This window comes from Zootoca vivipara, chromosome 7 (genome assembly GCF_963506605.1).
Source record: "Zootoca vivipara chromosome 7, rZooViv1.1, whole genome shotgun sequence".
NCBI classification, from domain to species: Eukaryota; Metazoa; Chordata; class Lepidosauria; order Squamata; family Lacertidae; genus Zootoca; species Zootoca vivipara.
Genome location: NC_083282.1, coordinates 45,928,866 through 45,946,932, shown reverse-complemented (window position 1 = coordinate 45,946,932; position 18,067 = coordinate 45,928,866). Strand labels below are relative to the sequence as shown.

Sequence of the window (18,067 nt, the reverse complement as noted above, 5' to 3'; positions counted from 1 at the left end):
ACAGCTGGATTATTGCATTAATCTGCCCCCATTAAAGATCCATGCAAGACTTGTCTGGGAAGGAAATGGAGAAGTGTGCGTAGGAACAAAACTGCACATGCTACTACTATCAACTTCATACTTGGGTTTACATCAGCCTTCAGTACATGTACCAACATGTGACTATTGACATCCCCAGTTTTGCTCATAAATTGATACAAGCATCCTTTTGAAGCAGAAAGGGTTAATTGACAGAGTTAGGAATGAATCTGTATCTCTTCTTATCCAGTGTAGCGGGATCTCTGCTGAAGGGCTGATGCGGAATGTGGACACTTAATGCACATTATTAGGGCAATAACTTGGGACTCCTGGATTAGGGGAACTTTAGTGAGCTCTGTCACAGGCACTGTCGTGTCAGAAAGGCACTTCTATTGGAGGCGTTGGGTTACCCAGATCTCTTTGTGGGCAAATAGTGCTGAATCTCACTCCTGAACCTAGATAGGTCTCTGAAGCAAGCAGAAAAGCGCATAGAACATCAACAGTTTTAGTCACAGGTCCTGCTTGAGGGAACACCACACATAGCCAGGGGAATAGGTCCCTGTGGTAGCCAAAACCAGCACCGTTTATCAGAGTCCTGCATTTTGTAGCCTTAGAGTTCTGTCAGACTTGATTGCACCAAAAATCTGCAGGATTTGAGAATGCCTGCTCTTTTTAGCTGCCTGTGCTTTTGGCGCCGAGGTGAGTGGAGCATTGGGCCTTCCCCTGCCGTTGAGACAGCCAGGCTAACGGAGCCTACCTAACAGATTATCAGCGCCCTGTGAGTAATAGACTCCTCATTTAGTTTTAATACATTTTGCATAGAGAGCAATCAACCTTCATCAGTCTTAAAGATGAATTGGCTTAGCCAGCTAAATTTTAAAGATATTAGTTCGACAGCAGCCGCATAAATCATAACGTTTTCTTAATGACGGTAAAATTAAAATATACTCTTGCTTGAAGAAGCCAATGGAGCTTTCATGTTCACAGGCCAAATCCTCCCCCAAAATTAAAGGAAAGCTTAATTGATGTTCTCTAAAGCAGAGTAAACTCAAAACAGCCCCGCTTTTCCTGAGTTGGCCTCGTATTTCTTCTGCGGTCTATTGGTACATCTAAATCCATCCAGACTGCTTCTGTCCCTTCCTATTCTTGAAGCTGCCAATATATCAGACCAAAACATAGCAAGGCAATAATCCTGGTTGTTTAAAGACTCTGGGTCTAGCTGTCAGCCCTTCCTTGCTTGTCATTGATGGAGCTCTGATTGACACATGAAGGAGATCCTCCTTATTTCCTCCTACTAGTATATAGAAGACAGCATATCTGGAGCTGTGATTAGCAGGGAGGAGTGAGCTAGAAACCTAACAAAGCTCTTTCAGATAGGAAAGGTGCTTATTCTGAACGGAAAGCATCACATGGCTTCCCCCCAGATCCCAGCCATACAAGTGTTGTTCTACTGCAGGCACCCCCAAACTGCGGCCCTCCAGATGTTTTGGCCTACAACTCCCATGATCCCTAGCTAGCAGGACCAGTGGTCGGGGAAGATGGGAATTGTAGTCCAAAACATCTGGAGGGCCGAAGTTTGGGAATGCCTGTTCTACTGGCTTGAAAACCTATATAGTGAGGTGGGGTAGATTATCTAAAGATACATGAAGAGCCTCAAAACAGGATGTGATGAAATAGTGTTGCCTTATGAGGAGATGCTGTTCTCTTAAGCAGGGTACCATATGTTAAGAATCTAATCTTTCATGTTTTATTGTTGACACCTTCAGAATCCCATTAGACATCTCATTCTGGCTACTTCCACATACTCTAAAGCAGGGTTTCCCAAACTTGGGTCTCCAGCTGTTGTTGGACTACAACTCTCATCATCCCTAGCTTGCAGCACCAGTGGTGATGTGAATTGTAGTCCAAAAGCAGCTTGAGGCCCAAGTTTGGGAAACCCTGCTCTAAGGAAACCTCTGCCTGCCCTTTGCAGATTTGGGAATTCCTCACAACCCCTGTTTCTGGCCTGAAGTTCTGAGAACCTACTGCAAAGGGATGGGCATTATGGGGAGTAGTAATGAGTAAGAGAAGGCAAAAATTATTGCTGCCTCATGAGAATTCTGAGAGTGCCTACCTGAAACCAGGCCTCTGATTGGCTTACCTTGGCAGCCAGTAGAAATCGGTTTCCCTCTCACACTGCAGTTGCAGGTGAGGCTGATTTATGTAAGTATCTGTGCTGCGTCTTTCCTGATTTTAGGTTGATTGTTTTTACAAGATGGTTGTAACCATGCTGTGATTGTCCATGAGGTTGGCAGCCGCACACATATTTGTCATTGCAGAGAGATGCTTTACATGACATAATCCTCCTGCGAGTTGGTAATGTGAATCTGCTCTAAATTATTTTAACTGGTCAGAGGCTGGAAGCAACTGGGGAGTTTTTCCAGTTACCTGCTCCCAGTATCTTCTTGACTTGGAAGTGGCCCTTTGAAAGAGGCTGATATCTATATTTCTTATTGAAAAATGAAGGTGCACCGATCTGATACTGGAAACTGAGCAATGGTGCAGGGATCAACTTTCTGCTTGTGTAAGAAAAGGGCAAGAGGCAGAAAGAGAAAGAGGCAGGTATCTAAAGTCGATGCCCTTCCTGGTAGTCCTTGTTATACTTGGGTTTTTGTAAGCCCAAAGGGTGTGATTGAAGGCCATTAGCTTGGCTAGTTTCCCCTGTGTGCTCAAGTCCCCTTTTCCCACTTGAAATTGTGCTTGAGTTCTTTGTACTTTTCCTTAGCACTTGTTCTGAGTTGCTCCTGCCCGTAGTGTTGTAGTGAGGGTGGTTTTGGTTTTTTTTAGCTAAGCGTGATCTCATGCCCAGCTTGGGTTCCCTGCCCCTGCCTAATACTTCCCTGCTCCCCATACCCCCCTCAGCTCCACTGTGAATGTATGTTCACACTTCTGCCAATTGAGTTAGTGTGTGTGCTCTTTGTGCCTCTTTGCGTCTTTTGTTAGAAAACTGGCTCTGTAAATGAATCCCACGGCTCTGGGCTCGGCAGGTAAAGGGAGAAGGAAGTCTGTTAGTGCACGAGTCTAATCAGGCTGGCAAGAGCAAGTAAAGTAGGGCAGCATCGCACATTAGCTGCTGTGTAATTGAGCTCTTTGATGGGCAGGGCACTGCGGGAGAGGGTTCGAAGCGGAGCAGAACTTTTGTTGTTAATTCAGTTGCACATGGAAGCTGTAAAGCTGTGCATCTCCGCATCTTGGCACCGGGAGGAACTGAAAAGCCCTTGCGACCAGGCTTTTCAGTCCCTGCCCTTGGCCCTCGTCTGCAAACTTTCAGGCCTTCTTTCTGCCTCCCTCTCCCAGCACTTGATTTCCCTTTTCTCTCTTTCTTTCTTTGGCTTGCTTTTCCCCCCGTGCACTATAAAAAGCAAAGCTCCCTTGCCGTTTGAACTAGGCGGCTGTGAGTGAGGGCTAGCTCAGAGCTGTGTGGCTGTTACCTTTGTATTCCAGATGAAACTGCCGAGCTCCGTGGGACAGAAGAAGATTAAAGCCTTGGAGCAGATGCTGATGGAACTCGGAGTAGGTGAGTAAAGAGGGCAGGTAGAGAGAGAGAGAGACCCATGGAGCAAAGCCTTTGTAGTCGCGAGGGGCTATTTTTTCCCCCAAGTAATACAGCCAGTTCCTTGAATAACACTATGTGAATGGGTTTGAAAATAAGATCTTATGTGTTTTGTTAAAAAAAGAAGAAGAAGCAGAGGGGTAAAAGCCAGAAGATGATGCACAAGAATATCCCCCCTCAAAAAATTCCTCCCAGTCGAAAAGTATTTGAACAGAGTCTTTTGTCTCTTTCTCTCTTGTTTGGGTTCTTTAAGCCATCGAGAGTGACAGCCCAGTATTAAGGAGGCAAATCTCTTCGTGCAGGGAGAGGTACTGTGAAAGGGGTTAGTGGCCATTGTCTGTGAGACTCTGCCTGGCTTTTGTGCTTCCTTGTTGCTCCTCTTCTGGATGGGTCCCACGCGACCTGTGTGGGGATATACCTGGCCTGCCCTTTGGCTAAGGGGAAAAATACAACACCCCCCCCTCTAGCCTCTCCTGGATAGGGGAGGCAGTGGACTCCCTGGATTCAGCAAGTACAATAATGCTTGGCTCCGGTGGCTTGCTCAGGTTGTGTACTAATGGGGTTGCCCAACTGATGCCTTCCCTTCTAGACCAATGTTTCCCAACCTTGGGTCTTCAGCTGTTTTTGGACTACAACGCCCACCATCCCTAGCTAGCAAGACCAGTGGTCAGGGACGATGGGAACTGTAGTCCGAAAACAGCTGGAGACCCAAGGTTGCAAAATACTGATCTAGACTGTCCTTACATCTCTGGCTTGGCACAGCAGTGAAAGCTTGGCTGGCAGTGGGGTCCAATGCAGGCAAAACTTCCCAGTTGTGCTACATCTGGGGCAATAAAGGACTTGACTCTTTAATGCTTTCTGCTTTAGAAGGTTTGGACTGAACAAAGACCTGCAGAGGAGCATTGGAGCAGTCTGCAGCTGGTAAGGGACAGAGTTCCCTTGTTTAACTTTCTTCCTTTTGCCTCCTGCAGACCTGAGTCCGATGCCCACAGAGGAGATTGTCCAGATGTTCAACGAGTTGCGCAGTGATCTTGTGCTTCTGTATGAGCTCAAGCAAGCGTTCGCAAACTGTGAATATGAGCTGCAGATGTTGCGGCACCGCTATGAGGCATTGGCCAAAGCGGGTAGCACAGGGCCCAGCACAGATGGTGGCTCACATGCTGATGGACAGTCAGGCTTGTGCACTGAAGAGAGCAAGGGTGACGCAAAGGAGCAGATCATTGATGTGGTGGGGGCTCCCCTCACACCCAATTCGGTGAGTATATATGGATGTTGGCATGCCCTTGCACCTCTTTAGGCCTGCTTGAAACAATATCACTGCAAACCAATACCTTTTAAGGTCACTGGGGAATCAAAGAATTGTAGAGTTGGAAGGTACACCAAGGGTCATCTAGTCCAACCCCCTGCACTGAAGGAATCTGAACTAAAGCATGCATAGCAGATGGCCATCCAATCTCTGCTTTAAAACCCTGGAGAGTCCACCACATCTAACCCTTCAGAGCAGGAGAAAACAAGCTTGCTCCTTCTTCCATGTGACAGCCCTTCAAATTTTTGAAGATGACTATCATATCTCCTCTCAATAAGGGAGAGTCTCTGTCTTTCCACTCCATGGTTTTATGTGCAAGGAAGTTTTTTCCAGTGGAGTAAATGGGATTAATCCAATGACTCGTGTTTAACATGGATATGATCAGGTCATTAGTCAGCTGACCACCAAACCCTTCTTGCTTCCTTGCAAAATGGCTGTCCCAGTATGTTGGCACAGCAGTGTGTCAGGATGTTTTTTTAAAAAATGGCTTTCCTTTTTTTGATATTCAAGAAACTTTCTCTGTAAGCTCTAAAGGTGACATGGAGTTTTGAGTAACCACTCATTCTTAGAGGCTTCTCCTACTGAATGGGCTTGACCATACTATTGAGCCCCACATCTCTGTGTCATAAATTCTCACCTGCTTTGGGGTGGGTGGGTGGGGGGATTCAGCAAGCCTCAGCAGCAGGCCAGTTCAGAATGCTTTTCTTCCTCTAGAGCAGGCATCCCCAGACTGCGGCCCTCCAGCTGTTTTGGCCTACAACTCCCATGATCCCTAGCTAACAGGACCAGTGGTCGGGGAAGATGGGAATTGTAGTCCAAAACATCTGGAGGGCTGAAATTTGGGGATGCCTGCTCTAGAGAGTTTTCACTGATTTGTGTCTGTTTGCAAAACATTGCACTTAAATGTTTCCCCAGTGCTGTTCTTTTCCAACTCCATGCTTGGAATAGGAACAAAAAGAATGAAGGCAGCACCAGAAGGGTTAATGTGACCTGGGCTCTGACATATTTGAAAGAAATATAATCAAGTTAATTCACTGCAAGGCAAATTTGGTACCTAAAGGGCCCCCCTGTTAAATACAGCTCTGACCTTTACCGGCTGGTTACACAAAGACGACACAATTAGATTAGTCCAAGACAAAAGGTCAAGCGCATTCACACTGTGACCACTTTATGCTGTCTTTGGAGGGGAAAGAAATTCCACCCAGCAGGAGGGGGGCATCCCAGGGAGGTTCACTGTTGCTGCCAAGATGGAGGGGAGGGGCATAAGTATGTGGGGGAGTGGTGTCATTGGGGTGTGTGTGGAATGACACTGCTGCCAATCAGAGAAGCTGCCCCACTTTCGATGGAGTGTGTGTGTCTCTCCCTGCCTTTCAGGGAGCTGATCCTGCTGCTGGAGTTATTTGGGCATAGAACCATTCTGCTCCATGACTTAAGCATCCAGAGTATTTTCCCTACTGCCTGTCTCTATGTATATGACACCACCTGAGTGAACAAGTGGACATTGGCTTAAACAGATGGTCAGTGAGCGATAATTTTCTGCAATTCTCAAACTTGGGAGCCATTGTTGTTTTGTGGCTAGATTATTGGGGTTGAACATAGGAAGCCTGGGTTCAAATCCCTATTTGGCTATGAAGCTCACCGAGTGACCTGGGCAAGGTAGCATCTCTCAGGCTGGTCTACCACATAGAATTGTTGCTAGGTTAAATGGTCATTCTGAGCTCCTGTGTGGAAAAGTGTAACAAATAAAACACTCTCTAAATGCTTGCAGCCCCAGTAGCGTGGTCTTTCCCCAATCCATGATATGCATAAAAGACAAGACCACAGAACACGCAGATTGAAGTCTATTGGGACTTTACCCTGGCAGCCAGGGTGATTCTGTAGACTAGAGAACACATAAAATATCATGCCAGTCTCCAACAGCTCTTGTTAAGTTCATGGATGCCTGGCATTGAGCTACTATGTATGTGGAGAAACACATCTTGGCTTCACGTTTCACCATGTTCTCTGCATATTAAAAAGTGCCTTGTTTGGTATTTTCCAAAAGTTCTAGCTTCCAGTTTTCTGCTGCCTCTCCTGATAGCACCGCCTTCCCAGTAATGAATTTGGAATCTTCCCCACTGTATCCTGTATTAGCAACTAACCCACCCACCACATGCTCTCTCATCCCAAATAATATATACAGGCATTTGAACCACCTGTGAATGGCAACCAAATTGCTGGTCATTGGTGTGGACCTGAAAGACTACACAGGAACCTTAGAGGAGCAATTGTTCCTTCCCCAAAGCTTCTTCAATATTTCAATTGGGGTGCTAGCTCTGTTACAATGGAAAGTGGACTCTTTTTTGTAATTCTGTAGGAGAGATGGTCTAGCATTCAAGCATCTGCATGTGACACCACTAGGCTTTTAGTGCTACATTTCCCTCTCATCGCAGGCTGGAAAAAAATAGAAGAGAATATCCACCTTCATAGGCTCAGCTTTTGGCCACCTTACTGCCAGCCCAGTGCACCCCAGCCTTGGTTAGTCTGCTGTGGGCATGTCGTGATGCCCACTGCTGGCAGCCCACAGTGAAGGGAGCCTTCTCCCCACCCCCACCCCAGAGCATTGCTCTGCTGACCCAGGAGGGACGCTACTCTGGGCCTTTGCAGGGTGAAAGGTGAGTATAACTTGGGAACAAATTAGTTCCAAGCAGAAGTGCAGCCAGTTACTCCAGATTAGAGCCTTTGATTTGTGCGACTCAGACTCCACTCGCCCATCCATAATGAGTTGACTCTCCTCAGAATTCCTCACATCAGCGCACTTTGTTCCTGGGCTCACAAGTCAGCCCATTAATGGGGAAAGGAAAGGACCTTGCCTCTAAGAAGTCTCGGGTTCAGAGTCAGAATCATTTGACTTTTAAGCTGCCTTTATCTGAACTCCTGCCGGCTCCTTGTTTTCTGAGCCTGCTTGAAAGTGAGAAGTTACATTGTTAACATCAAACATCCTTCCTTCCAGATGGAGTTAGAAAGCTCGCTTGCGCGTCTATATAAATGTGTATCTGTATCACGATACGTGTGTGTTTTATAATATATATTTTCTCATTTTAAAATCATTCCTTTCCATTAACAGGGAGCCAGGTTCCCAGGCTCTTGTAAATTACAATGTAGAACATTTTTCCTAACCAGACACTTTCCGTTTTTGCCCACGGCGACGGGCAGAGCCAAGCTAGGGAAGGTGATTAATATGAATTTGTGACATATTTGAAAGATGGCTCTTTTGCCATATAAAGATTATCAAACACATGCGCTCATCCCCATTAATTCGGCAGCCTCCCTGGGAAGCTCTCAGGCCCCCACTCCTTTGTTTCCAGGTTGGGCTGGCTGCTTTAAATGTACCTTTGCTCCTAATTTCCCAAAATTCTAGGTATTGTTTTTCACAGGGTGCCAGTTAACGAAGTGGTGCGCATTCCCCACTAATCAAAGCCACTGAAGGCAGTTCTGCTGGATCAACCGGGGCTTCCTATTTTAGGCATGCATTTTCTGCCACGGAGATAGTTGCATCCCCAAGAAGTGGGGGGGCTTCATTATTAATGCAGGCTCTCAATCATTTATGCCTGGAACATTTAAAACAAGGAAAGGTGGTGGATGGCAGCCTGTGGTTCCCAAGAGGGCTCATTTTAATTTCTTTCCTCCATTCACTGTGGACTTGGAAAAGGAGAGGGTGGTGGCTTTTTGTTTGCTTGCTTGTTTGTTTGTTTAAATGCCTTTGGCCTTAAGCTGCCAATGTTACTTGATAATTTCTGTGGATCATTTCCCCTTTTTCTGCATTGCACTCTCTTCCCCAGATGATCTGGTGGGGAAACTTCAGGTACATTTAGTACAATTTGCAGGCATCCCAACTCTTTGCTAAGTTTTCACTGTGTGCCCTTGGGAGGGGCCTGTGACTGATTTAGGGGTCATGCATCAGCCAGTGGAATCTGCTAATCCCGTTAAATGTTAATTCACAAGCTTCAGGCAGGCTTGTGGTTACCTCTACTCCTTCCCTTTATTTTCCTTCCCTTTATGTGTCAAACCCAGAAATACTGGCTCAGGAAAGGTCTGCCCCATACCAGGGGGTTTGTATCCTTGGTTTTGTCACTAGAGTCATTTATAAGACCATTTTACGGTGAAAAAACAAGCTTAATGAGGTTCCTCCAGGGCTTTTAAGTAACAGGCCTGGCCCAGAGTCTGCTTGGGTGTTGTGTGGTGGTTTTCTTCCTGAATTCCCTGTCTGGGCACACCCGATACCTTCCAGGAAAGGGTTTGTGTTGCATCTAGCACTGACCCGGATGGTCTGACCTCTTGTTAACACCTGTCTTTCATTTCTGCTTCTTGGAACAGAGAAAGCGCAGGGAATCTGCTTCCAGTTCATCATCTGTCAAAAAAGTGAAGAAGCCATGAATTGCCTGAAGTTCCAGATCCTGGATGTCGGAGGATCAAGACACTGACTGTAGGGGCAAGATGGCTGCATTTGCCAGTATGTGTACTTTATGCTATGGGATTCCTGCAGTGACATTGCCCTCTCTTGTTCCAGAAAAGGGTGTTGCTGCCCCAGGTAAATGGGTTGGACTTCCTTGCATTAACAGCCTCATACTGGTTGTTGCTGTGGTGATTGTGTTGTCTTTCCTATGTCTGATTTTTGTAAACTTCCTTGTAAATACAGAATCCATTACCTCTTGTTCCATAATCTGACTCTTCCAGCACTTGTGGTGGGTGGGCAGAAGGGCAGCACCTGTATGGTGGTAGGAGCTGCTTTTGTCTAGATCAGGGGTCAGCAAACTTTTCCAGCAGGGGGCCGGTCCACTGTCCCTCAGACCTTGTGGGGGGCTGGACTATATTTTGAAAAAATATATGAATGAATTCCTATGCCCCACAAATAACCCAGAGATGCATTTTAAATAAAAGGACACATTCTACTCATGTAAAAACATGCTGATTCCCAGACCATCTGCGGGCCGGATTTGGAAGGTGATTGGGCCGCATCCAGCCCCCGGGCCTTAGTTTGGGATCCCCTGGTCTAGATAGATCTTGAGCTGGAGTAGGCAGGTGCTGGATCATCAGCTAGATCTTACGGATTAGAATAGTTTTTATGACGGATGTGAGGCAAGAGGGGACGAATGCCCGCCTAAGACTCCCTGGTATAGTGCTACACATGATTAACTATCTCACAACTGCAAGGCAGACTCGGAGTAGCAGAGACTGCAATGCAGAGCTACATGGACAAATTATTTTATTGAAAACTTATCTTTGCAAGAAAAGACAGACATATCTCAGGCTTCTTTGAACACTGAAGGTCTTCCACCTATTGCAGTGCCACCATTGAAGCACAGTCTTTTTTATGGTCCTAGTTGGGCACTAATTCTCACACCACTATCCCATTTCCATTGGAAGCCATGCTTGCTTGTTTCTGGCTTATTCTTACAGAATGTTTTGGATGTCCACAAAGTTCCTATTTCCCTCAAGGTTTCATCTAATTATAGAACAGTTGGTTGACTCATGTGCCCTGCATATGAATTAAACAACAGAGTTGAGGAAAAGACCCCCATACTGTATCTTAGGTGATGCATTCATTCGTTGCAGGAGGTATTTCCTGCTTTGATGAGGGGGGGGGGGGTAATGCCTCTGCCAAGATGTTGCCTGCTCTCCATGTATTTTTCTAAGTCCTTATACTAAAAATAATTTAGATCTTCCGTTTGATGTAAGCAGTGACACCTTTTTAGTTAAACAAATTTTCAATATCAATTTAGCGAGCCAACTAAATGCTGCATCCCTAGTTTTCTCATCTCTCAGGTAGGTGAGGTACCCTCCCATATCTGTTAAGAGTATCCAGAATTATTCTGTGTTGTTTTGTGGACATACACACCCATCCCGAGTGTAGTGGTGTTGTGAAGAGTTCTTTGTGCTAACATAAAAAAGCAGTTCTTCAGACACTTTTAACAGGACAATCCTGTGTGTGTTTATTTGGAGGAAAGTTCCATTTTGTTCAGTAAGTGTGTTCACGGTTGTCTTTTCCTGTTGTAGCCTGCTGCATGCAGACCAATATCTCTTATACCCTCCAGAGGCGCCTGGATGTGTGATAATTGTGTTGATTAGTAACCATTGGAGCAACCAGCTGTATGCATGCTGGTTTTCCAAGAACCAAGAAGCATCCATTTCTCATTGCTAGACTCAGCTTCAGCTGTGAAGGTTTGGCTTGATAGTGTAGGGTTGGATATTCCAAGTCAGTATAAATAAGTCTGTGTAATTAAGCAGGAAAGGCTACGTTTTGCTATTAAATGTAGAAGTCAGCACCATGAAGGAAGTTTCTAGCCCATAAGCTTTTACAAAGGTCACCTTGAAAGTGTGTGAGTATCTCTGGTGAGATCTCTGAAGCCATAGGAGGGCTAAGTAGGACTTCTAGTGATCAGGCTGTGGTGTTTTGCATAGCTCTTTACCCTTCCCTAGAGTAGCAAAATAAATTATGCAAAATGAGCAAATATGTGCACATTTGCATAATGCATACAGGCCATGGAATTCCAGTTTTAATTTTAATTTTGATGGGGTTTTTTAGTGCAGAACACAAAGCCCTAGGTATAACCCTTGCCCTCAGCAGGAAGAGATTGACTGGTGACATCTAAGACTTCAGTCGCATGTTCTCCAGTGTGTGGCAGGCAGTGAAGCCAGTGATACCCTCAAGAAGAGAAGAGCTAACTGTAAGTAACTTTGGTTTCACCAGTGTAAAAATATTGAGTGCTAGCCTATGAGGTAGCCCTCCATTCTGGTCTGGAGTTTCTCCAGCTTGCTGACTGTTTTAATGACTGAATTGTACTCTTCCCCCCCCCCGCCTTTTCAAATATTCACCTTCCATCAGAAACATGTTGGAAGGAGGGCTATGATACTGTTGGCCTGCTGCTGTCAGACCTAACTCATGCTCTACCTTCCCCTTCCCATTTCAAGTGCAACTGGGAATCGATAGTGCATGACAACGCCCTTTGATTTACATTCTTGCTGGAAGAAAGAAAGGTCAAAGGCCAAGTTCTTCGTTTTCATAGAAAACTAATTAGACGACTCCATCGACACTGAATCAATAAAACTGATCAGGTGATTACACAGAGGGAGCCATTAAAATCCCTATGACCTTTGATCTCAAGTCCCTAACCTGAGGTGGGAAAGGCTCAGTTATATTCTCTAGTGCTTGGAGGACAAACCTCCCAAAGTGAGATGGACTGGCCTACAAGGCTTCAGTGGGTGGTGGAGGACACAGGCTTTGCTGACTCTGCTGGTTGTATCTAGTATGTTCTCATTTCAACCCCTACTGCATGAATGGTCATGTGGATGGAAAGGCATGGCAGACATAGACAAGGGGTTGATAAGGCAATTACCTTCTGCAGTGGTGCCATAAAGAGAGGTGTGGCCTAACTGCAACAGACCCCCAAACTTTTCACTGCTGCAATGGGAGGGGAAAGAGCAGAGACCAACACTGAAAGGGGATAGTGATTTATTTGGGGCTTTGTCTTAAGCTATGGAGTCAATTAGTATGTTCTCCAAGCAGCTTGCTTTGTTTTCAATCTCCCATTTGTCATTGTTTTCTAAATCATAAAAGATAGTTCACATTGGTGCATAAGCCATCTTAGGTCATGTAGCACTAAACAAACATTTGGTAATTATTCATTGGCCTTCTGTGTTCAAGTTTATTTGACTTCTATAAAATGAGTCATGATTTTTTAAACATGTAGCTCCAGGCTTTGCTCTTTTTTACATGGTATATTGTCATAGCTAACGGAGAGAAAAGGATGGGAAACCATATAAACTTCAACAGGGGCCAGTGTCTAGACCTGAGTATTACCCTCTTTGAGCACCACTTCTACCTGCAAATTGGGGAGGGTGCATGAGCCAAAGTGTTCTCTTGTGCTCCTGTGGCCTGAGCAGCCTATGCACTTTGTGTGCTAAGCATCCTTGATGGTGCAGTGGGCTAAGGTGATGAGATGTAAATATTTGGCTTCTTCGGGATCCTCCTTTCATTGAGGGGTCCTTCAGTAATGTTAAACAGATGGTATGAAAACATTTTAATGGTGCCTACTGATTGGCAGTGGGTGCAAATACCAATTTGAGCAAAACTCAGCTCTCCTTGGAAGCACCAAATCTAAAAGGTGCCAAATATAAGCTCCACTTGCTAAGGAAGAAGTAGGATCAAACTTTAAGGTTCCTGCTTCTTCCTTTGCAGCCGCATCTTTCCCTGGCAACACATTACGTCAGGTGTGAGGTAGGTGAGTGTGATTTGGACAAAATGACCTGAGGTCTGATTAGGGCTGTGGGCTGGCTGTTTCCCACCCCTTCCTATTGTGAAGGAAAGTATGACCTATTCTCAAGATACTTTCCTGGGGAAGAACTAATAAGGAAACAGCTTTTGTTTTGGCTACAGGTGGGAATATGTGGGTGATTTTCTCTCATGAAGGTACATGATACTTGTGTCACAAAACAATCCCAGAACGCAAATCCATTTAAGGATGGGAGAAACATCTGTGCAGTTACTGCCAGATTGCATGGACAGTTGAAGAGGTATTGGGAAAAGGAGTTTACTTAGCAGCATATTTCAGATAAAGCCTCCCCCCCGGCCCCACTCCCTTACAGCATACAAGGAGCCAGGTTCCTTTCCCCCAAACTTTATTCATGTGGCACATTTACAGCAAGGATGGGAATAACGAGCCAATGAGGAGGTCAGGTTGGGTTCAGCTGGAACATCCACACACCATGCATTATTTACCGGTAAGGCCCAGTGCCTGTATCAGCTCACAGCCTGACTCTTGGTGTGGCTCCCATGTAGGTGGCAGCTGGAGCCTATCCATCTGGGGATCCATTCAGCAAAAGCTAGGGCAGAAGGTTTCAGGAAAATACTGAGCTGGGAGAGGGCGATTCATTATTTATTTCCATCTTCCCACACTGGACCAAGGTGATGGGAATAGGATAGGAAGAATAGGCCACACCTCTCAAAGCAACAAGTCAGTTGCAGCCGTTGTAGGAGGAGGAGGAAGTCAGGTGAGGAAAGGGGCAGTAACACAGATGTCAATCAATTTGCAGATCCCTGCTGGTTAATGGGAACACAGCTCCCTGCTGGGCTAGCAGAAATGGGCACGTCCACTGCCTGCAATGGACTGCATGCTCCATAGGGGGGCCATGCGCAAGTGCAGGTTGGATGCACAGTAGGGTTCCCCAAGTTCTGAAGAGGCATGAGCAAGGGATCACAGGGTTCAAGAAATGCAGGACATGGCGGTGAGCATCAGCCAGGATGCTCCTGCCTACGATAACCCCTGCTGAATGAAGCCCCAGGGAGATAGGTTGCTCTTGGTGGGCAGGGAATACAGGCACTTTACCTTGAACAGAAAGAGCCGAGCTTCCTCAGATCACATACAGAAGGAATCAGAGGGTTAGTGTTTATTCAAAACAGAAGGGAAGGAGGGAAGAAGCCTGCCGAAGAGGGGGGGGGGCTCTCTGGATGCTGCTCAGTCAATATTTAGCTGACACGCAGGAGACACAGTAACAGATTCACACAGGAAAAGGGGAGGGGGGCTTGACCGCGGTTGTTGCGATATTGGACTCAAAAGTAATAAGGGCGAGTGCCCCAAACATGGCGCCACGGTCTTGCTACAGGCGCAAATATGAGCAGAGAGAGAGAGAAAGATGCCAATGGAAATCGGAAGCCAACAAAAGGGAAAACAATCTACGTCTCTAACCATGTGGAGCAAGCGCCCTAGGGGGCTGCAGGCTGGGCCAGGCCGGGCAGGCAGCCGGCCCCAGAGAGGGAGTCACGTCAGGCCTACACAGAGATTCCAGTTCCATATATACAGCCTCTACTGGCAGAACAGCAAAACTGACGGAGTCGTGGGGTTGCTCGTTCCTCTGTCCTCTTTCTGTCGTTCGAATGCTCCAGCCCATCACGCCCAGGTAGCAGGAGCCGGCCGCATGCAGCCCTGTCTGGCCGGCCCCAGAGATCAAAAGGGCTTGGAGGTCTGCTTGAAGATGAACCCTCTGTGAGCCAGTGTCTTCATGATGTTGGCAATGTTCTTGCAGTCATCTGCCAGTCAGAGGAAGAAAGCACGTGAGAACGGTCATGTTATTCTTCTTATTTATTTCATTTCTAAACCACTTTATATTTTAAAGAAAAATCTCAAAGCGGTTTACAGCATATTAAAACATCAATAAAACAATGTTGAATTGGACAGGTATGAAAATGCTTGGAAAAAAGGATCACACACATACCCCATTCTTATAGGCAGTGCTTTGCTTCTAGGAAAAAGGTGTCGGTACTGCATATCCTTGAGTACCCCCAGAAAAAAGCACTGCTTATAGGCATACAACAATCCACACATAAATGCTGACCTCTCACAAACATATGTGCCCATAAGCATGCATGCATGCAAACACCTCTATGATTCATCCACACCCTAGATGTGCTGTGGTAGTACTGGCAGTGCAGCTGCATGGAATGTGCTTCTTGTCTCTGGGCTCGTCCACACTTCTGCTTGTCCCACCACTTTCCCCTGGGAAAACCCGCTCTTTACCACTGAATTGGAGCAAAGGCCAGTCAGGATTTTGGCATGTTGATGTTTGCTTTGATTCAGAGGTAAAGAGTGGGTTTTCCTGGGGAAAAGAGGCAAGGCAAATGGAATACTGCTCAGAGCTGTGCCTAAAAAGCATGGGACAAGCAGAAAGCCTCTTGGAAAACTGAAGTGTGGACCAGCCCTTTGTCTCAGCCCTACTTAAGCTTCCTGATTATGGCAAGTAGATCTTCATAGTACATTCTGCCATTTCCAATAAAGTGGGGTATGGTTTAATTCAATTTTACAGCCCCCCTCCAACTAGCCTAGACTGCATCCTTTTACTGCATGAGCTCTGGGAGTTTCCAGTAGGTCCCAGCTCTTGAAAAATATAAGACCACTGTTTTAGAGCAAGGCTGCAATATACCAGCTACTCATTTTTGTATCAATTCAAGTGGAACAACTACTTCCTCTTTGAAACAGGAATAATGTGGTGGCATGTGGTAATCCTGATATGATATAATTGAGGCTAGGTCTAGCCTTGATTTATTATTTTAAGGAAATTTTTCATTGCATATCTCATAAAAATACATACAGATAATATGAGAACACAAAATATATAGTTAAAAGAAGTTTGACATTTCTCACTTCAACGAGAAATGAACAAGGAGCAGTTTTGTATGGCAGTACAGCTTTGGGAGTTATGTTGACCGCTTGAATAATTTCAGTTTTGTGAGCAGGGGCACATCCTATTGGGGAAAAAACACATTCTGTAACACCAGGTGGCCCTGCTGATTTCTAGCATGCATATCTTAGTTGCTAGTCTTAAATGCCAGGTTGACCACAAAACAGAGAGGACAAACACCATACAATGGTTGTGCTCCACTACAATAACACTTCCCATACCTGTGGAGGGATCTAATAACACTCATTAGAGGAGGGCCCAGTGGGCAAAATGTCCACATTTCAAATTCTGAGGAAGTGCTATGGGTGCCAGCCACAAAATGGCTGCTGTGGGAGCATGGCCTAACACAAAACTAGAGCATAGTTATTGCTGCTTTCCCCACCCCCAAGACAACCCCATGGGAAGTGAGCTATGTCCTGCTGGTTCTGATATTTACCCCCTCTGTGTGATACTGTTGCTAATAACAATAGGGAGCATTCCCCAGGACCAGGAAAAATATACAGGGTGGCCACACCACACTCTTGCACATGCACACGCATCACATTCACATATTCACCATACACGTACAGACGCACACATCTCTCATTGCAAGCATATCTTCCCCCATCTCTCGGGCCAAGTGCATCTTTCCTTCTCTCCCTCACCACATTCATATATACCCCCATCTCCCCCAAACATACACCTCTCCCCATCTGCACCTTTCTCAATCACACACAGAGCATGCTTGAGCAATCCACCCACCCGCACGTTCAGAAAAGGCTATCCACAAGCAAAGGGAGTGCCCACCATTTCAATACCCGCCCAACCTAAACAAAACAAATATTCACGGGGGTCACCATCCTCACCACCCACAGGCATCGGGCATTGGGGAGGGAGAAGGAAGGCTTTGTGGGTGCTGTGGGGCCCACAGGGGCCAAGTTGGCAGTCCCAGCATTAGAGCGACTCCATCGAAACAGTAAAGAAGAAGAAAAGGGCTCAGCTCCATGGACTCAGCTGTGTTACTGTACTACCAAGATATCTTGAATTAGGTGTGCAAAAGATTTTGATGATGATTTAAGTACATTTCCCTGCAAAATGCCCATTTATCTAATTTATACAAAATGAAAAATTGCAAATCAACAGAATTAGTATTTTTTTGACACAACAAAGGGGGCAGAGGTTTGGAGACATGAAAGGAAGCTGTGAAGGGGACATCACCCCTCACATTATCTAAATGTTTGAAATAGAAGATAAAACTCCTGGCAACACCACTCATCTATTTTTTCATCCTGAAGCATTAACAGAAACTGGTCGCATTTCTTTCTTTTTAAAAACCACCAATGAGGGACAGAAACATGCTTTAAAAGTTCCATTTCAGATTTTCTAGGTTCTAGGTTCTGTATTGCATGACACACTAAATAAAACGCCTTGATTAGGGCAACAGCTATCAATGTAGCTTTCCTGCACACTTTTGGTGTGGACTTTCATCACAGGCCCCACTAGTTCCAGTCCAGCTCTTGCACCTTTCCTCATCTTTTATATTGGAAGGATGACAGAAGGATGGACCGGTAAGTAGAGCAAGCTCCATTCTCTTCTGAACTAACAGGGAAGCAGGGTTGGGCTGGCTCACATTATTTACCTGGGACTAAACGCAAGCAGAGTTTGCTAAAATAGAAGCAAGCCTTAAATTGATTCCTGGTGTCTATATTTCATGTTGAAAATTGGCTTGTAAATCCATGTTTTGATCTATGGTGGCCGTCTCCTTAAGAAAAAGCAAGAGTAAATGTGTAATTTCTCCCTTGACAGCACACGGTGGCGAGGCGATCCTTCTTCCCGCTCCCCTCCGACTCGGGACAGCTCCGCTGCCTCCCATCAGCACTCTTTCTTCCTCGCCCCACGCCTTGATGTCTCCATTTCATTAGTGTGCGCCCATTCATCACGCTGTTACCGTAAGGGTG

At 45.8% G+C, this 18,067-nt stretch overlaps 2 protein-coding genes across 3 annotated transcripts in view; one reads left to right on the top strand and one right to left on the bottom strand.

Moving 5' to 3' along the window:
* Positions 1–9,618, top strand: part of DMAP1 (DNA methyltransferase 1 associated protein 1) — a 33,286-nt gene extending 23,668 nt beyond the window's left edge. For both annotated transcript variants that reach the window (XM_035121852.2, XM_035121853.2), the window contains exons 9-11: positions 3,502–3,574; positions 4,582–4,865; positions 9,273–9,618. In XM_035121852.2, coding sequence (XP_034977743.1) covers positions 3,502–3,574; positions 4,582–4,865; positions 9,273–9,332 — 417 coding nt within the window. In that variant the 3' untranslated portion in view covers positions 9,333–9,618. The remainder of the gene's footprint in view (positions 1–3,501; positions 3,575–4,581; positions 4,866–9,272) is intronic.
* A 2,344-nt stretch (positions 9,619–11,962) lies between these two features.
* Positions 11,963–18,067, bottom strand: part of ERI3 (ERI1 exoribonuclease family member 3) — a 210,253-nt gene continuing 204,148 nt past the window's right edge. The window contains exon 10 of the mRNA XM_035121856.2: positions 11,963–14,982. Coding sequence (XP_034977747.2) covers positions 14,900–14,982 — 83 coding nt within the window. The 3' untranslated portion in view covers positions 11,963–14,899. The remainder of the gene's footprint in view (positions 14,983–18,067) is intronic.